General features: G+C 47.6%; 1 protein-coding gene across 1 annotated transcript in view; it reads left to right on the forward strand.

Moving 5' to 3' along the window:
* The window catches only part of KIF5C (kinesin family member 5C), a 151,060-nt gene that overhangs the window by 74,318 nt on the left and 58,751 nt on the right, over nt 1-17,991 (forward strand). Inside the window, exons 8-11 of the mRNA XM_026008011.2 lie at nt 2,588-2,712; nt 5,302-5,406; nt 5,764-5,912; nt 15,463-15,611. Of these exons, the coding sequence (XP_025863796.1) occupies nt 2,588-2,712; nt 5,302-5,406; nt 5,764-5,912; nt 15,463-15,611 (528 nt within the window). The remainder of the gene's footprint in view (nt 1-2,587; nt 2,713-5,301; nt 5,407-5,763; nt 5,913-15,462; nt 15,612-17,991) is intronic.

The raw sequence follows: 17,991 nt of genomic DNA on the forward strand, positions 1-17,991 counted from the left end.
CTTAATTCATTTATTAATTCCAACATATTTTTTGTGGAATCTTACCCCTGCTCCCCCCCTTCCCCCATATTCTGGAAAGATTTTTTTGCCACCAAAGGAAGCAGCTTTATTCATGAGCTATCTTCAGAAACCAAAAGGACTATGTACCCACTTTCAGCACCTCCTATCCTCCCTGGATCTCACATTGCTCCACCTGGGGAAGGGAAGAGATATAAATTGCCTTTGGTTTCCCAAAGCCTCAGTCTTTCCTTTCCCTTCCCTCTGTAGTCTTAGAAATTCAGTAGCAATACTGTTGTTTATTTTTTCAGCACTGGCTGATGCAGCTACTTAGGAAAAATTATGGGTGAAGGAGTCTGAGGGGAAGCAGTTGGAGGAGTAAGGATGATGCGTAGAGAATAGGAACATAGCCTATCAAAGGTCCTTCTGTCCTGCCTCAGTGGCTTGCTCCTTCATTGGTTGCATTTCTCTTTATGCCAAATCACACCTCTTTTGAATCATATTGGGGATTTCCACTACCAGCCGTGGAGCCAGCCCCAGAGTCATGAGATGATGTAGTGCAAACACATTCGTGGCCCACAAAGGCTGAAAATGATTGGTCAGGCATATTTTGCCACCCTGTACACCTTCCATCGAGTTCAGAGGCTGTAATTTCTGGAGCAGTAGGTGGGATATGTGATAGGAATGTCGCACTCGATGTCCAAGACTCATAGTTGAGGAGGTAGGTCATGGATATACCATCATTTTCCAAACTACCGAGTCCCTTCCTAGTTAGATTCCAGTTGGAGCCAATCATTGTCTGCATTCTTACTGTTTTCCACAAGCTGGATAAGAGACTGGTAATCCTCTTTGAGTCCCTGCACCCACAACTCACGATCTTGAGGTTGTTAGCCTTTAGATCTTTGACGAGGGTGCCTGGAAAGTTTCTTTTTTTTTTTTTTAAGATTTTATTTATTTGAGAGCGAGAGAGTGAGTGCATAAGCAGGCGGAGCATCAGGCAGAGGGAGGGGGAGAAGCAGATGCCCCGCGGAGCAGGGAGTCCACCGTGGGGCTCGATCCCAGAACCCTGGGATCATGACCCGAACCGAAGGCAGATGCTTAACTGACCGAGCCACCCAGGCGCCCCTGGAAAGTTGGTTTTAAGAAATGATTGCTAGTGGGAGTTGAATAAGACCATCCCTGGGATCTCTGCCTGCCAGGGTTAACCGAGACCAGGGTCCAAAAGGATTTCTGTTTCTAGTACTCCATACTAATGAAGCATGTTTATTTTTTTATTTTTTTTATAATGTCAGAAGATCATGTAATATCTTGGAAGTATAACTTCCTTTTTTTTTTTTAAGACTTTTATTTATTTATTCATGAGTGACAGAGAGAGAGGGAGGGGCAGAGACACAGGCAGAGAGAAGCAGGCTCCATGCAGGGAGCCCGACGTGGGACTCGATCCTGGGTCTCCAGGATCACACCCCGGGCTGCAGGCAGCGCTAAACTACTGCGCCACCGGGGCTGCCCTGAAGCATGTTTAATACTTGAGACCTTCTGTGTGCCTATATGGGTCATCGAACTGTATTCAAGAAAGAAAAATAGCCTTTAATCTTAAGGTCATAATCCTTCCTTAAAGCTTGTGACACTACTGAGAAGGCAAAGCTTGCCTCAACACATGCTGAAGGTGGAATACGCTGGGTAGTAACCAGGGTAATGAAGGCTGATGAAGGACCACAGGGGAGGGGGGCAGAAGCTGCGAGCTCTTTGATCTTTTTTTTTTTTTTTTTTTTTTAAGATTTTATTTATTTGAGTGAGAGGGAGCGAGCTCGAGTAGTGGTGGTGGTGGGGTGGCAGAGGGAGAAGGAGAAGCAGGCTGCCCATGGGCAGGGAGCTCAGTGCAGGCCTGATCCCAGGACCCCGAGATCACGACCTGACCTGAAGGCAGACACGTAACCACTGAGCCACCAGGCGCCCCAGCCCTGAGCTCTTGGAGGCCGATGGCCTGCCTGGAGCGGGACGCTACAAAGAAGCCCGTGGGGCTTCTGGCACAGTTAGAGGATCATCCACCTAGATTCCTTTTTTTTTTCTTTTTAATTTATTTTTTATTGGTGTTCAATTTGCCATCATATAGAATAACACCCAGTGCTCATCCCGTCAAGTGCCCATCCACCTAGATTCTTAAGTTTTTGGCCATGTGAAGATATTTTAAATCTTTCGGTGTTTTTTTTTTAAAGTGTTTTTTTTATTTTTATTTTTATTTTTATTTATTTATGATAGTCACACAGAGAGAGAGAGAGAGAGAGGCAGAGACATAGACAGAGGGAGAAGCAGGCTCCATGCACCGGGAGCCCGATGTGGGATTTGATCCCGGGTCTCCAGGATCGCGCCCTGGGCCAAAGGCAGGCGCTAAACCACTGCGCCACCCAGGGATCCCTGTTTTTTTTTTTTTTTTTTTTAAAGAAACGGAGGTCTCAGATACTTTTTAAAATTGGACTTAACTTGAAAAACTGGAGCGATTAAGCATGATTTGTTGTGCTTTTTTAGATGAGAGGCCTGCTACCTAAACTTCCTATCCTTTGCAGAGCAGTAAACTATTTTTCCTTTTCAGACATGAATGAACACAGCTCTAGAAGTCACAGTATCTTCCTGATTAATATTAAACAAGAGAATGTAGAGACCGAAAAAAAGCTCAGTGGGAAGCTTTATCTAGTTGACTTGGCTGGGAGCGAAAAGGTAATTGGTTCCTTATTTGTATTATCTATAATTTCCCTGTTATTTGCTTCAGTGTGCAGTGGTATAATTTTTATGCCCTTTCCATTCCCTGGTTTTAAAGCGCTGTTAAAGTCTCTGGTGTGGTGCCAGCACGCTATTAAATTTCACCTTCGTTTCCCGGCTCCCTTTTCTGGTCCTGAAGTCCCCTCTTCTCATCAAAGGAGGTACTTTGATTGCCAGCTCGGATTAATGCTGACCTGGCCCCAGTGATGACGTTAGGTCCGGGCTGGTGTGAATTCAGCCCGGGCAGAGGCCGTCGTGCCAATGCGGGAGGGACCTGACCTGTGGACAGGGAGGATCCCGTGTTGTGCCAGATTCACGTGGGCCAGAAACGGACCCTGCCGTGGACTGAGGCAGTCCTGCCCCTGGCAGGATTGCTTGCCGGGAGGAGACCTGGAACCTGGGGCTCTCCCCGCATTCCCTGCTCCTCTCTGCAATAGGGCCTCACGTGTGCAGCTGTGCTTCCTTTAGGCCGTGAGGCTTGACGCCCTGCCCCTTCTCTGGTTTTTGTCCGGGCTCTCCTCTGGGGTCTGTCCCATGGTCTCCTAGAAGCTGGCCACAGCCGTCCTTTAGACCAAACAGGCTCCCCAGAACCTCCCACCTGCTCCCTCCCGGCCACACTGCCATAGCACTGGTAGAGGTCCCTGCTGCCACACCCAGTCTTGGGGCACTGCTTGCCTTGGGTGACCTCACAGAGCAAGTCCCCGCGCCCAATCCCAGGTGGCCTCCATCATCGCTGACATCGTGCTGACTGTCCCCAGCAGGGCTGGCCCTGAAGCTTGGCCAGTCTCCTGAACTGCGTCATTGACCTCCGCTTACTGTGCCCCACCACTGAGTTGCTCTCCGCCAGGTTATGGCCACTAATGCCCACGTAAGTAACGGCCACTTGAAGTGTCCTCCTGTACACATCTGCCATGAGTGGAAAGTCCTCTGGATATTCCTGGAAAGTCCTCTGATTGGGAATCCTGACTTGTGCTGGTACAAGCTCGTAACTTTCATTAAACAGACGTGCACCAGAATGGGAATATGGAGCAGCGCTGTTTAGTTCTGGACTAACTGTTGGCAACCAGGCCGCACTTCACTGCCGCACCAGCAACACGGGTCTGGAGAAAGAGCTCAGTGGCCCCTTTGTCCTTCCCGAGTTTGCCCTCTTTCTCTTTCGAGCACAGAGATGAATATTTCAGGCCTAAAAGCAGCCGAGAACATGTCATGCTGGCAGTGTCGCCTGCACAGCGTCGGGGGCTATTGCTTTCGGTACTTGTGGGGCAGTTTACAGTTGTGGTCCCACGCATGGTTTCTTTTGCTCTCATCTGTTTTCCTTTGCCCTAAATGTGTCCACGTGAATGTGTCAGTGTGATGTGCTGGGACAAACGACCTTAATCCCCAGGTGCCCTAAATGGTGTCGTCCCTCGGGCTGGCAGTGTGGCAGCCCTCGGCTCAGTTCCCTTATCTGTCTCGCCTACTTCGGGGAGTCAGGATGCTCAGCTATGAAAGCATGTTAATCAGCACTGGGTGAGGAGGCTGGGCTTCTTGGTGACCCCTCAGCAGCATTGCTTCTCTGTCTGCGGTGGTGTCTACACACACACACACGCATGCACAGAGTTCTCGAGAGATGAGTTTCTATCGTATTTGAACACATCACCCTCTGGACGTGCATTCATTTCTACCACTTGGAGTCTGTCCATTGTCCGCATCGCCAGTAGTCTTTGCACAGTTTGTGATCCTTTCCCTGCTTTCCTGTCTTCAGAGAGCAGCTGCTCCTCCTGCATCGTTTGTCCAGCCCGCAGAGCCAGGAAGCACGCTGGCTCCCCTTTTCCCCTCGCATCTGTAAACTACTTTCTACCTAAAGCAGATGCTGTCGCTAGGACATCGCTGGGAGTCACACAGCAGAGGAGGAACATGTGTGATCCCTCTGGCTGCAGAGGAGAAGAGACAAATCCACAGTGTGATACACGCTTTCTTGACTTTGATGCCCTCGAGTATCTTTCAGACGATCGTTCCCTTTTTCCTCACTGTGGGAGTGGATAAGGGGGAGAGCAGAGTCTGGACAGCCGCCCACTACCTCTTGTCCTTTGCCCGAAGCTGGAGCTCATAATTTACATTTCCCCAAAATGTCCATTCATCGTGGCCAGGACAGTGTTCTCGCTTCAAGCTTCCCCTTGGGCTCCCTCCAGCGTGGAGGCTGTAGCTCAGGCGCGGCGGGCCCCGGCCTTTCTGTAGTGACGGCGCTCTCGCTCTCGGAGCCTGGCTTCCCGGATGCATGTCCCCCAGGGAAGCATCTGCAGCTCCACCACTGGAAGCGTTTCAGCCATTCCCCTAAAACCTAATTGAGAGGAAAATGACAATAAGACAGAACAAGTCCCCAGCCTCAGGCACAAGGGAAGGTTTGATCAACGTGATTCTTACTTACTTTTATTTCTTCTCGCGTTCCGGGAGGATTCCCGTCCGCCTCCCGAGATCTCCAGCCCCGGGCCCTCCTGTGAATCAGACTTTTCATCTGGGTGCTTTTGCTGTCCCGCGCAGTTCACTGCTTTCTCTTCCTCCTCATAGGTCAGCAAGACCGGTGCCGAGGGAGCCGTGCTCGATGAAGCTAAAAATATCAATAAATCTTTGTCTGCTCTTGGAAACGTGATCTCTGCCTTGGCAGAAGGGACAGTAAGTGATGCTGTCCCCGTCTTATTAAGTGATATTATGAGAAGTTGCTTTTTGGGTCTGTGTCCCCTCTTTGCCACATACCCCAGAGATTAGTTTGTTTTCCTTTAGAAAGGGACAGAGGGAATCTGGCTGTAGACACCCTGCTTGCTGGGAGATCCAGTCCATTTAAAATATATGAATGGTGATGCTAATTTCCTACCACCCGGGTCCCGGAATGGGCAGTCTGAACTTTGGCCAAATCCAAAGACCCAATGTCCCCATCTTGCTTGTGTGTGTGTGTGTTTTTTTTTTTTTTTCTCTGAATGGACAATGGCTGTAATAGCCAATACTTTTTTTTTTTTTTTCTTTCCTAAATAGAAAACACACGTGCCATACCGGGACAGCAAGATGACTCGGATTCTTCAGGACTCTCTGGGCGGGAACTGTAGAACCACCATTGTTATTTGCTGTTCTCCCTCTGTCTTCAACGAGGCTGAGACCAAGTCAACACTGATGTTTGGGCAAAGGTGGGTGTGGTCTCTCATTCCCATGCTCTGAGCTGGGTCTTTGGTGAGGGGCAAGGAGGTCAGCAAGCAAGGAGGTAGAGTGAGGGCCAAGCGGTCCATGACAAAGTTGCACCCAGCAGGTATTGCCTTGTAAACTGAAGGCATCGTTCACCAAGGCCAAAGGAAAACTTAACATTTTACAATAATTGGCAGAGATATGCCAATCAGAGGTATGATACTTGTAAAAAGTGCTCATACGTAGTATAGATGTGATTGCTGGTAAGTCAGTGCAGTGTTGCTTTTGTTCTTCACAGAATAAACTCTCACTCTCGGGTTCACAGGATTTTGAGTGTGGACAGCTCAAGATTGATAACTATCTTTAACTCTAATATTTGGGTTCCATTACAGAGATGCTAATAGAATAGCCAGAAACTTGGATGCATGTAGGGTAGCTGCATAAATAGTAAAGGGGACAAAGGAAATCCTCATGCTAACCTTGGGAGTGGGAGGTACACACTGGATGCTGAGGAGAGGGCACGGCCAAATGAGATTTCCTGGATCTCTGAGAACTCACAGGTGGGCAGGAGGACAGTGCGGTAACCCTGAGACGTTCATGTGTGTGGGTCCGCATGCGCCTGCCCAGCCCTCCCTGCCGCCCAGAGCTCGCCTCCCTTGGCATGGTCCCTCAGTGCCAGGTCAGTGTGCGGCTTCCAGGGCTACCATGCCCTTCCATCCTGAACACCTGTGCAGCCTTCGGACAAGTCTCTGCTGCCTTATTTGTAAATGGGTGCACAGAGCTCTCCCCCTGCCTTCCTCCTGGGAGTGTGCTGTGTGCTCACTGAGAAATAGTTTAAGGTGCCTAGAGGAAGGACAGATGGGGGTGGGCAGGCTGCATGGGAAATTGTTAGGGCTTGTTTAAACTGCATTAAACCCCAGTCATTTCCTGAGCCCACAGCAGAACATAGAATTACCCAGTCATGGCACCTGTGGGACGTCTAAATAAATAATAATTACATTGAAATGTTGTAGAACTCATCTATCTTTTTAAAACTGGATTTGGGTCCTGCTCAGATCACTTCCTTGATTAGTCAAATGCTTGGGTCAGTGAATTGTGGTAGGAAAATGCGTGCTTTCCTCAAGGGTCATGAGATACCCCTAAAGCAGTATCAGCTTATGGGAAGCACAGATACTATGGTGATCATCTTGCCTGCCCTGTCTCTCCTGGTTTCTCCATCTTTTTTTTTTTTTTTAAAGATTTTATTTATTTATTCATGAGAGACACAGAGGGAGAGAGACAGGCAGAGACACAGGCAGAGGGAGAAGCGGGCTCCATGCAGGGAGCCCGACATGGGACTCGATCCTGGGACCCCAGGACCACGCCTTAAGCCAAAGGCAGACGCTCCACCACTGAGCCACCTAGGTGTCCCCAGGTTTCTTCATCTTTAATGGTTTTCTCTAAAGACATGTTTGAGCAAACCAGCACCAAATGCATTTATGGGGGAAACATAAAAAAATTTTTTTAAAAAAATTTCTCACTTGTAAAGTAAAAATAGTCTGAATCATTGCAAGCCAGAGATGGCCTGGGCCTGGGCTACCTATCTCAAGGTTGCCACTGTGAGCGTTTGCAGCGGTCTGTAGGAAGAGTCTCAGTGTAAGTCCAAATGACTATCTTCTTTCTTCTGACCTTAGTGAGGCAGTCGTCAGCATCGTCATTATCACTAGGGCCCAGCACGTGGCAGGAGTGTCACATCCTCGTAGCAGTTCTCATCTCACCTGAGTACAGGTGACATTGAGGCTTAGAATGAGCTGTTAGGTGCCTTGTCTGAGCCCACGTAGCCAGTAAATGACCACACGTGTAAGATGACATAGGACGGGGACCCACAGCCTCTTCTATGCAAGATCCTCGATGAGCACAGGCCTCTGGGTCAGTAACCCCAGCTTTAAAGCCAAGTTCTACTACTGTTCCATTCCCCTCTCTTGTTTACTTGTCTTCGAGCCTCTGCCCTTGTCTGTAGAGAACTAGAGCGCCTACCTCTGAGAATTGTTAGGAGGATTAGTGAGTTGCCTCAGTTTTGACTTTGCATAGAGGCAGGCCGGCAGGGAACAGGTGTTGAGTGGTTGCAGGTTTTCCTTTGCCTCCATCTTCAACAGTGTACAGTGTGGGAAAGGCACAGAAAGGATGGGACTGCACAGAATGGAATGGAATGTATGGGATAGGACTGGGTAGGACTGGGACAGAAGGGGCCGGACCGAGCCAGGTAGACTTAGAAGTTAGTTTCTGGAATGAGAGACTAAAGAAAGGCTGATGCTAATTTGGGGTTCCAGGGAATAAAAATAAAATGTCAGTTCTCTTTTCAACTGGAATAGGTTGGTCTGCCATGTTTTATCAGAGTCCTCTGCATACTGGCTGCGTGAGGGCAGGGACCTGGTTTATCATAAGTGTCACTTGTCTCAACAAGCATCCGGCACAACCGGCACACACAGTAGAGGGTTGTTAAATAAATGCTTATCGAATGGATGGATGGATGCATGAAGTGCTTATTGTGTAGGATTCCTTAGAACATTAGGGCAGATGCTGACCTGTGACACCATTACGTCCAGAAGTTTGGTTAGCTTTAGGTCTGGTGTGTTTTCCAGCCCTATAATTGGAAAGGTGTGAGGTTTTGTTCCTCTCCCCCTATCCCTGAGTTACTTAATGGATTCTTCAAGGACATCTAACTTCTCTATGGGGCCCATACCTGCTTTATTGTTAAATATACGCAGTGAACCCAATTACACAGCAGACATGAGTCTGAACATCGGATTAGACATGGTATCTGATAGCTAATGAGATTAAGCACTTTGAACTCCGAAAAGACTGCCGGGCACATCTCAAATTCAGTGTAACGAGTGTTCATTATGCTCTTGTTGCAGGGTGGCCAAACCTTGGGGCTGCTCAAGGTTCCTTCGTTATTCCTGTGTGGTTCTTTCAAAGACACGCAGAAGGTCCATGGTTGTTGCTAGGCTACTTTACTGTATTGATGCCTTGAGTCAAACAATAGCGTGTCCTTTGAAGCAGTAGACACATGATAGAGTCTACGAGTGCCTGAGGGCAGCCTCCCAGGTCAGCACTCTTTAGGAGTCTAGATTAGGTACTGGAATTAAAGGGGGGAAAGTGTACACTGTCTGTTTCTTGGTTTCAGTGATGAATTCCGCCTCTTCTGTGTGGTCAGACCTGTGAGTCCTTGGGTCCCCCGTGTCCCCTGAGCGCCCCGCATTGTGCTGGCAAAGAAGCAGAAGCCATTTTCTGCGTCTCAAAGAGCTTCTAATCTAGTTGAGGAGGGGACGCTTGAATTTCTAGGGTCAAAGAGCTGGAGTGTGGGAAAGCAGAATGCTTCTGTGCTTTTAAAGGGATAAGGTACTCAAATTAGAACCCTTTCATTGATTTTTTTTTTCCTTTTGGCTTCCAGCAGTTTATCTCTTAGTCTTTAATTACTCTTCCGAAGTACTTTCATAGCACATTTGGCAAAGGATAGTTATAAGTTTAGGAGTATGAACTTGGCTCACCCAGTTATCTTGGAAGCCTGTTTAATGTACCATAATGGGGGGAGAAGGGAGCCCCCGGGGGCTGGCCCATCAGTTTGGAGTAGGCCTGAATCAGCACAAGAGTTTTGATTAATCTTGTATGAATAATTCAAAGGCCTTATTTGTATGTTGTATGTAGAAGGAGAATTGGTAATTTGGGGAAAGTAATATTCTTCTTTTTCTTTTTCTTTTTTTTTTTTTTTATGATGATCACAGAGAGAGGGGGGGGGGGCAGAGACATAGGCAGAGGGAGAAGCAGGCTCCATGCACCGGGAGCCTGATGTGGGATTCGATCCCGGGTCTCCAGGATCGCACCCTGGGCCAAAGGCAAGCGCTAAACCGCTGCGCCACCCAGGGATCCCAATATTCTTCTTTTTCTGATACGCACTTTTTTTTTGCTTAAATTGTGCCACCTCCTGCCCAGTTTCGTGGAAGCTGGGTTAGTCCTGAGCAGCGTGCATGCAAAACTCATGTCATCAGAGCATGGTAACAAGTTATCTGCAAGGGTAAGAGTGAGCACTTTGGCCAGGGGAGACCCTTGGCTGTACCTTTGACATAAAATGGAAAAAAGACTCAGATGACTCCTGTTGCAGTGCTGTTGCTGAAGCACCAGTAAGGTTAGCTTTTGCTCTTGGAGGGAGATATCCTGTGGGTGATGCTGGTTTAACCAGGTGCCAAATTCTCATCCAAATCCATTATTTCTCCGTGTTTCTCAGGAAACCAGAACTTTTTCAAAAGACACAAAACTAAGAGCTTTTAATTTTTCATTCCCTGTCCCCCACTGACAAGCAAGGAAAACAGCCTCACCGGGAAATGGGAAGGTGCTTTGCATCAGTCATGTTTCCAGTAGAAGGTTAAGTGTTTTATGTGGGAACTGGGACTCAGAACACATTAGAAGGTGTGATGGTTTTATGTGTCAGCTTGGCTAGGCTGCAGAACTCAATTATTTAATCAAACATCAATCTAGGTGTCGCTAGGAAGCTTTTTGTAAATGTGGTTAACATAAATGTGGTTAACATCTACCATCAGTTGACTTTAGGTAAAGTACATTGCTCTCCGTAGCATGGGTGGGCCTCGTGCAATCAGTTGAAGTCCTTAAGAGCAAAACCTGAGGTTTCTCAGAGAGGAAGAAATTCTGCCTCAAAACTGCAGCATCAATCCCCACGTCAGTTTCCAGCCTGCTAGCCTGCCCTGTGGCTCTCAGACTTTCTAGTCCCCACAATCGTGATAAACACAGAAAGTAGGGTATATCCTTGATGTCCATACATATACACGCATGTATGGATATCTCTCTATTCATCGTTAGATACCTCTATCTGCCCTATTGGTTCTCTCTCTTTAGAGAACTCTGACTGATAAAGGGACGCTGGGCTCCTTCCTCCTGCCCTACAGTGGGAGGGTCTCCATCTCTGTCTCTGTCACACCATTCACCATGCAGAGTCGCATGTTACAGAGGGAGTCTGTGCGCTGAAGGTGTGGGATTGTCGGGAGCTCCTTTCAAATGCCAGTACTATCCTGAACACCCAGAGAGGGAAGGAAAATGCTGAAAACAAGAGTTAAGAAGATACCAAGAACAAACATCGTTCTGACTCTTCCGGGAGACCGAAGTAATTAGGAGAATTCAGGTGATATGTAACCTGTTGATCATTCAGAACTGACGATGGCGGGGATCCCTGGGTGGCGCAGCGGTTTGGCGCCTGCCTTTGGCCCAGGGCGCGATCCTGGAGACCCGGGATCGAATCCCACGTTGGGCTCCCGGTGCATGGAGCCTGCTTCTCCCTCTGCCTGTGTCTCTGCCTCTCTCTCTCTCTCTGTGACTATCATAAATAAATAAAAATTAAAAAAAAAAAAAAAGAAAAGAACTGACGATGGCCCGAAAGTACAATTGCAGGCCACTATGGAGGACTTGGGTGGGGATGGGATTTACGTGCATAGTGATGTGAACCAAATATTTGTAAAACTTCCTCTCTTCAACAAGGGCTTGATTCACCTGCCAAATTATGAGAATACCTGTAGAATGTTGTCACCCGTGGGGACTTAACCTCGGTGGTAGAGATGGATGCGGTTGGCAACCCTAGAAGGGTGGATATATGCTTCCAGACGTGTAAACTACAAATTCAGTGGCAGAGAGACCTAGAGGTGCTGGGCTGAAAATAGAATGCTTGAGGACGTGGGGGCAGGGTCTTCCTTCCACTCCTCAATGAAATATGCCTAAAGGAGTCCTTTTCTGACTGTGTCCCTATGGGGATCTAGGCGGAGGTTGTGCTGTGGCCTCTGCTCTTTGCTGTGCTTGGTCTGGCGGTTAACCTTTTTTTTTTTTTTTTTTTTTTAAGAGTTTTATTTATTTATTTGAGAGCAAGAGAGAGAGCAGGAGAGAGGGGAGGAGCAGAGGGAAAGAGGAGCAGCCTCACCACTGAGCAGGGAGCTAGACGTGGGGCTCAATCCCAGGACGCTGAGATCATGACCCCAGAGCCCCATTTAAGATTGTTTTTCAAAGGTGGTTAACATTCATTAGCATTGACGTCTTTTAAAAACTGGGTCCTGGTTCCCTTCCTGTGGGGAAAGGAGATGTTATATCTGGGGCAAGGCTGGATCATCTATTTTTTAAGCAGTGCCTGACTCTCTGAAGCAAACAGAAACAAAGAAAAATTGGAAAACAGAAACCGTGATAACTGTACTCTGAAGATTTGGCTCATTAGTGCTGAGCGGGTCTTGCCTTTAGGGTATATACCTGAGGTTAGTTAAGGTCTTCCCCAAGTGGTCTTGGTTAGGATTTTGCGCAGTGTCTGCTATGAATATAACTTATGGAATAGGCATTTATTTCTTTGTACAGCTTGGGGGCTCTGGCTGAAAAAACTGAGGGTCTTTGGGAATGAAGACTCAAGACAGTTGTCTGTTCCTTTGGGAGTAATCAGGTCACACTGGGATTAACCAAACGTTGTCACGGTGAGGTTGACCTATGAAGATGGTGAGGGAGCCGCGGACGGATCTACGGCTAGAGTAAGGCTTCAGCAGATCACTGTTTTGTTTTCCTATACTGGGAAGATAACATCCCAAAACTGTAGGTCTGTGTGGTATCGCTATGGTTATATAGGTTCAGCTAGGCAAAACCATAAAACCTGCCTTAAGAGCGCATCTCATGATTTGCTGTCCCATTGATTTTGCTTCCTTGGAAGCTATTTGAAATTCTTTCAGTGGCCGGGTTGAAGAGTAAATGCACATGGGTGTGCTCACGCGTCCCTGAATTGTGTCTGTAACACAGTCCTTGAGCGCTCAGAGGATCCATGCTGATTCACTGTATTTGGACAATGAGTCCAGATGTAATGCTGTTTAGTGTAATTTCAGCTAGCCAGTATATGGAAACCCAAAGTAAAAGAGCAAAGAATGTGAAAGTTGGAAGATAATTGGATGTGCTCTGAAGGGAGCAGGGCAGACAAACAGAAACCAGTAGACCACTGCCCACCCATCCTGATGGCAATGAGCTAAACATTTACCCAGGAGGAAAGAGAATTGTGAGTGGCCGAAGTAGATAGGACCTAATGATTAGGCTCCTCTCTTCTGTAAATATTTCTGAAGTTCATGGTAAAGCGCAAAAGGGACTATAGATGTTCAACATCTTTTTACTCTAAGTCTCTTAAGGGAATGAGAGACTGAGATACTCTTTATTTTACTTAGCAAGGTTGGTTTCAAACCCCTAGACAGAATGTTTGTTCTTTTTAAAACAAATAACTCCAGGCACAGAGATTCAGGTATCTCTCTTAGTGACTCTGGTTTATTCCAAGATTTAGAAATTCTTGCATCTAACTTGATTTCTTTCCTTTTTAAAGATTTTATTTATTTATTTATGAGAGACACAGAGAGAGAGAGAGACAGAGACCCAGGCAGAGGGAGAAGCAGGCTCCCTGCAGGGAGCCCGAGGTGGGACTCGATCCCGGGACCCCGGGGTCACGCCCTGGGCCGAAGGCAGATGCTTAACCACTGAGCCATGACGGTGACTTTTAATGAAGAGAGATTTTTAAATTTGAATGAAGTCAAATTTATCTTTACTTCTATATCCTATTTAGGAAATCATTACCACAAAGTCTTAAAGATATTCTCCTGTTTTGTTCTAGAGGCTTTATTCTTTTTACGTTTCACATTTATGCGTATGATTCATCTGGAAGAGAACGTCTATATGCTATTGGAGGAGTTGATAAAGGTCACACACACCCCTCTCCCTCAGCACCATATTTTAAAGGCCCATCCTTTCCCACTGTGCTGTATGGGCATCTTGTTGTGTATTAGATGACTTTGTAGGTTGTCTGTTTCTAGATGATCCGTTCTATGCCTATTCTTTTTTTTTTTCCCTAATGATTTATTTATTTTTAGAGCGTGTGCACGTGTGTGCCGGGCGTGGGAGGGGCCAAGGGAGAGGGAGAGAACCCAAGCAGATTCCACACCTGCACTGAGCTGGACCCTTCAGTGTCCACAAGCATTTTAGCCATAGGTTGTTTTTCACTTTCTGACTTTCTGAGTTGATAGTGCACGCTGTGGTGCTTGTGCTCGTCCTGAGGAGCATCCATGCTGCCGCCGGAGGATGTTGGAAGGCGAGATGAGAGTGTCGAGCTGGCACAGACTGGAAGTAGTAATGAAATTGCTGCTGTTTGAATGAATTAGAGCTGAAGCACTTCTAGGGACAGAAGCCTCAAGCTACAGAGAACGAGGGAGAATTTTACTAATTCTTAAGTGGAGTCTTAGGATGAAATCATCTCACTCCTTTTGACAGTTGGGTTATTTAGTTGTCTGTTTTAAGAATTAATTTTTGGAATGACATATGTAGCCCTGATGAGGGCTGGTGAATTTCTTTCCCCGAAATAGAAATCGTGTCCAAAATGTCGTTTCATGACAACAGTTAATTAACCTGAATCACACATCAGATAATGCTGGCAAATATGACAGTACAAGAACTTGTGGGAGTTAAAAATGGAAAAGGGAAGAGCAAATAAAACAGGAAATCACAGTTTTAAATGAAGTTTTTGCCTTCTTCAGTTTCCTTTTTAATTGGGCAGGTCTGCTTGTGTGTTCATTGCTGCAGGTAACTAGGTGAATCATGTCTTTTTAGTATTAGCTAGAGCTGCCACTGCCTTTGCTCCCATCGGCTGCTCCCTGAGTGACTGTCCAGACGTCCACTGGGGCATCAGGCCCCCGCCCCCCCATTCGCCCTCGAGAGTCACTCCATCTCTTATACTGGAAATGACAAAATGATGCCGCTCAGGCATGTTTGTTTGCCCCACACATTATTTTGGAAAACCGTTTAAAACCAGGAGATAAAAGTACTGACTTTTCCTTGGAAAATGGGATGAATAGAGAGCAGTGGGCCCCCCACTCCCGCGTGGTGACAATTTCCTGTGAAGAGGGGGTGCTCAGCAGCGAGCCTTGGTTTACCTGGCTGGCCTGAAACTGTCAAGTGATGCGCCGGTCCCGGGAAACACGTTGACGTGTGTTCCACACACCAGGGACGATTCTAGGGATGTGATTAAGGGAAGCGACTGATTGCGTTACCTCTGTCTGTGGTTTATTGGTAGGAGAAACTGTAAACTCTACAAGACGTTGGCTCAGTTGTCTTGGTATAGCCCTGGTGTTTCATAAACGTTAGGATAGAAGGAAACTCTCCCTTAGGAAGATGAACGTGGCAGGCCCGTGCACGATGCATCGAGGAGGATGCTGAGTGCTTGAGAAAAAGACCATCGTCACACGTCAGGGCCAAGAACATAGATTTAGGTGGTGGCAGGGGGAACAGAGAAAGACGTGGCCCTGGAAACCCCTTGGGATGTAGACTGGCAGGGGGAAAGGGGAATGGGGAATGGCGAGTTTGGTGAGTTTGGAGGGGGTGGTAGTAGGTGCCAGAGTCCCTTCTGCTTCCCAGTCTCGGCCTTCTGATGGGAAGGCACCTGAAGCTTAATTGTATTCACGATTTAGCTAAGCCAGTAGCTACCCTGAGTTTCTCCCTTCTGTTTCTGGACCCCAGGGCCAAGACCATCAAGAATACGGTGTCTGTGAACCTGGAATTGACGGCGGAAGAATGGAAGAAGAAATACGAGAAAGAGAAAGAGAAAAACAAGACTCTGAAGAATGTGATCCAGCATCTAGAGATGGAACTGAACCGATGGAGGAATGGTAAGGAGGAATGAGGCACGAACGTGTGTTTGCCTTTTCCTGGGGCAGCCGGGATCCTGGGTCACTTGGGGAGGAGGGGACGGTGGTGGAGCTCGGTCCCGCCTCACAGCAGCCCGTGTGCGCTAGTGAGGTTTTCTCTCTGCCTGAACCCCAGTCATTGGCGGATTTGTGTGCTTCGTGTGGGCAAGTGACTGTTTGCAGGGTTGCCTTAATCTGTTTCCGATGACGTGCTCCCCGATCTGTTATTGTAGTTCTCCTCTGCTAGCCCCAGCTGAGGTTTAGAGGGCAGGGCTCGAGACTTTGTGGCTCTGATTGCTTTTGGTTAAATGAAAAATGTCATTCTCTCCTATGTGAGTCTTATAATTGATTTAGGGTTAAAAGTCAGCTTTGGCAAATATTTGCAATTGGGGGGTGGGGAGGGCGTCCAAGGGATCTTCATGCTCTGCTTCTTCAGAGCCAGAAATAGAGGGCTCCTAAAGAAGCTCTGTACTAAAATGGAGTCTTACAGGCTTATTTCGTGACTGTTTTTTTTTTTTTTTTATTCTCCGAAAAAACATTCTCTTTGGTTTGTTACTCAAAGAAAGTATCTCCGAGAGCTGACACACACTGGGTGGGTGGGTTGTGGGTGAGGCGTTGAAGAGGGGTTTCCAGATCCAAGTGCAGACAGATTATTTCGGAAATTTTAGCATTGTGATAGAATTAGAAGGTAGAAGTCTTTTTCTTTTTCTTCTCTCTCTTTTTTTTTTTTTTTTTTTAGCTGAACTAGGCAGGCAGGTGTGTGTAGGGGCACAGTGGATAGTTGGAGATTCGGATGCTGTGTCCACTGTACCTGAGGCACTGCTGCAGACCTCAGTCTCTTGGGTGAGCATCGGAGCCTGGGGCTGCCCGCAGGGTTGGGGGAGAGCCCGCCTGTAGGTAACTGCAGACTTAGCGCTTCTGCGTTTGCCGCCGTGCTGTGCTAGGAAAGGTGGGGTGCCGATGACCTACTATTCAATGGAAAAACAATTGTGAAGCAAAGCGGGATTCAGGAGAGGTTCGAGAAGTGACCTAGTAGCCTAAATAACACAATTCTTTTCTTTTTGGGAGATTTTCTAGCTGCACACATGTTTTGAAAGCAGCTACAATAATTGAATAATTCAGCACCTGGGGCCGGTGGCTGATTCCTTGCAATTTGGCAGGAGTTAGGAGAGTGGGGAGGGATGGTTGGCAAGGCAGGGAGCGGCCGTATGAAATTTTGTTCTATTTCTGGGATCCTCTTGGGTCAGTTCTCTGCTGGGCAACTGGAACATTCAGTAAAGCCTTTTGGTAAAGGGAGGGAGCCTGGTCTAAGAACACTGTGCAGCGGGCAACTGGCCTTGTTTTTTTCTCTTCTGTCCTAGCCCTTGCCAAGCTCTCACCCTGCAGTGCTCCATCTCTCCACCAGCTCTGTCCTCTGGGGTCTGGCCCCGCCACCCTGTTTGCCTACTCACCCTCCTTCCCCGGGCACAGTCCCTTGGCTTTTGGACTTTTAACTTGGCATCATTTTAATTGTCCCTCTTCATTCACCTTGTAAAGGTACTCAGAAATATATGGTTTTCCATGTCCTACGGGGTGAGAGCCTACATAAGCCCTTATTTACACAATTTGGGAAAACTCATGTATGGTTTCTGGCACGTGATAGACTTTCATAGATTACGTAAACGTGCCTTTAATCCATTGCTGGAGAGGAAAGGGTGAGCCGTCAGTCATGGTCTCTGCACTTACGGAGCTTGCGGTCCTGCTGAGGGAGAGACTCCAGCCAAAAAGGGAAAGGATAAGGGACTAAAAGTTATTACAACAGGCCCTGACTTTGAGAAGCCAGTGAAGGCTTCCCCCAGTATGCAACCTAGGGAATAGCATCTAAGAGAAACAGTTAGGAGCAGCAAGGTCGAAGTGGGAGTTGAGGGTAGAGGGACCTGCATTGACAACATCCCCCGGGGGCAGCCTGGATGTGGGGAGCTGGGGTGGGGCAGTCGTGGCCTGAGATGGGTGGGAGGGGTTCAGGATTTTATCTGGGAAGCAGTGAGAAGCCCTTCAGGGATATTAAACTGAAGGTCATATGATAAGGTTTGCAGCTTTAAGATCTGTTGGTTGTTGGTCGTATTGGAGAACGGACTGGAGAGGGGGGAGGAGGGCCAGGAACAAGGATGGTCTTCCAGGGATGAGGTTACAGTAGTTGGGTGGAGAGACCGGGCAATGGAAAGGGAGAGACCTGGGCGGACCAGAGAGGTATGTAGGAGGTGAGATCAGCAGGCCTTGCTGAGGAGCTGGCCCTGGGGAGAGAGTGCCAACTTTGCTGGCTTGCCGAGATGGGTGGAGGGTGGGACCATTTACTGAAACAAGAAACACCAGAGGAGAACCA

This window comes from Vulpes vulpes, chromosome 5, assembly GCF_048418805.1.
Source record: "Vulpes vulpes isolate BD-2025 chromosome 5, VulVul3, whole genome shotgun sequence".
Lineage (NCBI taxonomy): Eukaryota > Metazoa > Chordata > Mammalia > Carnivora > Canidae > Vulpes > Vulpes vulpes.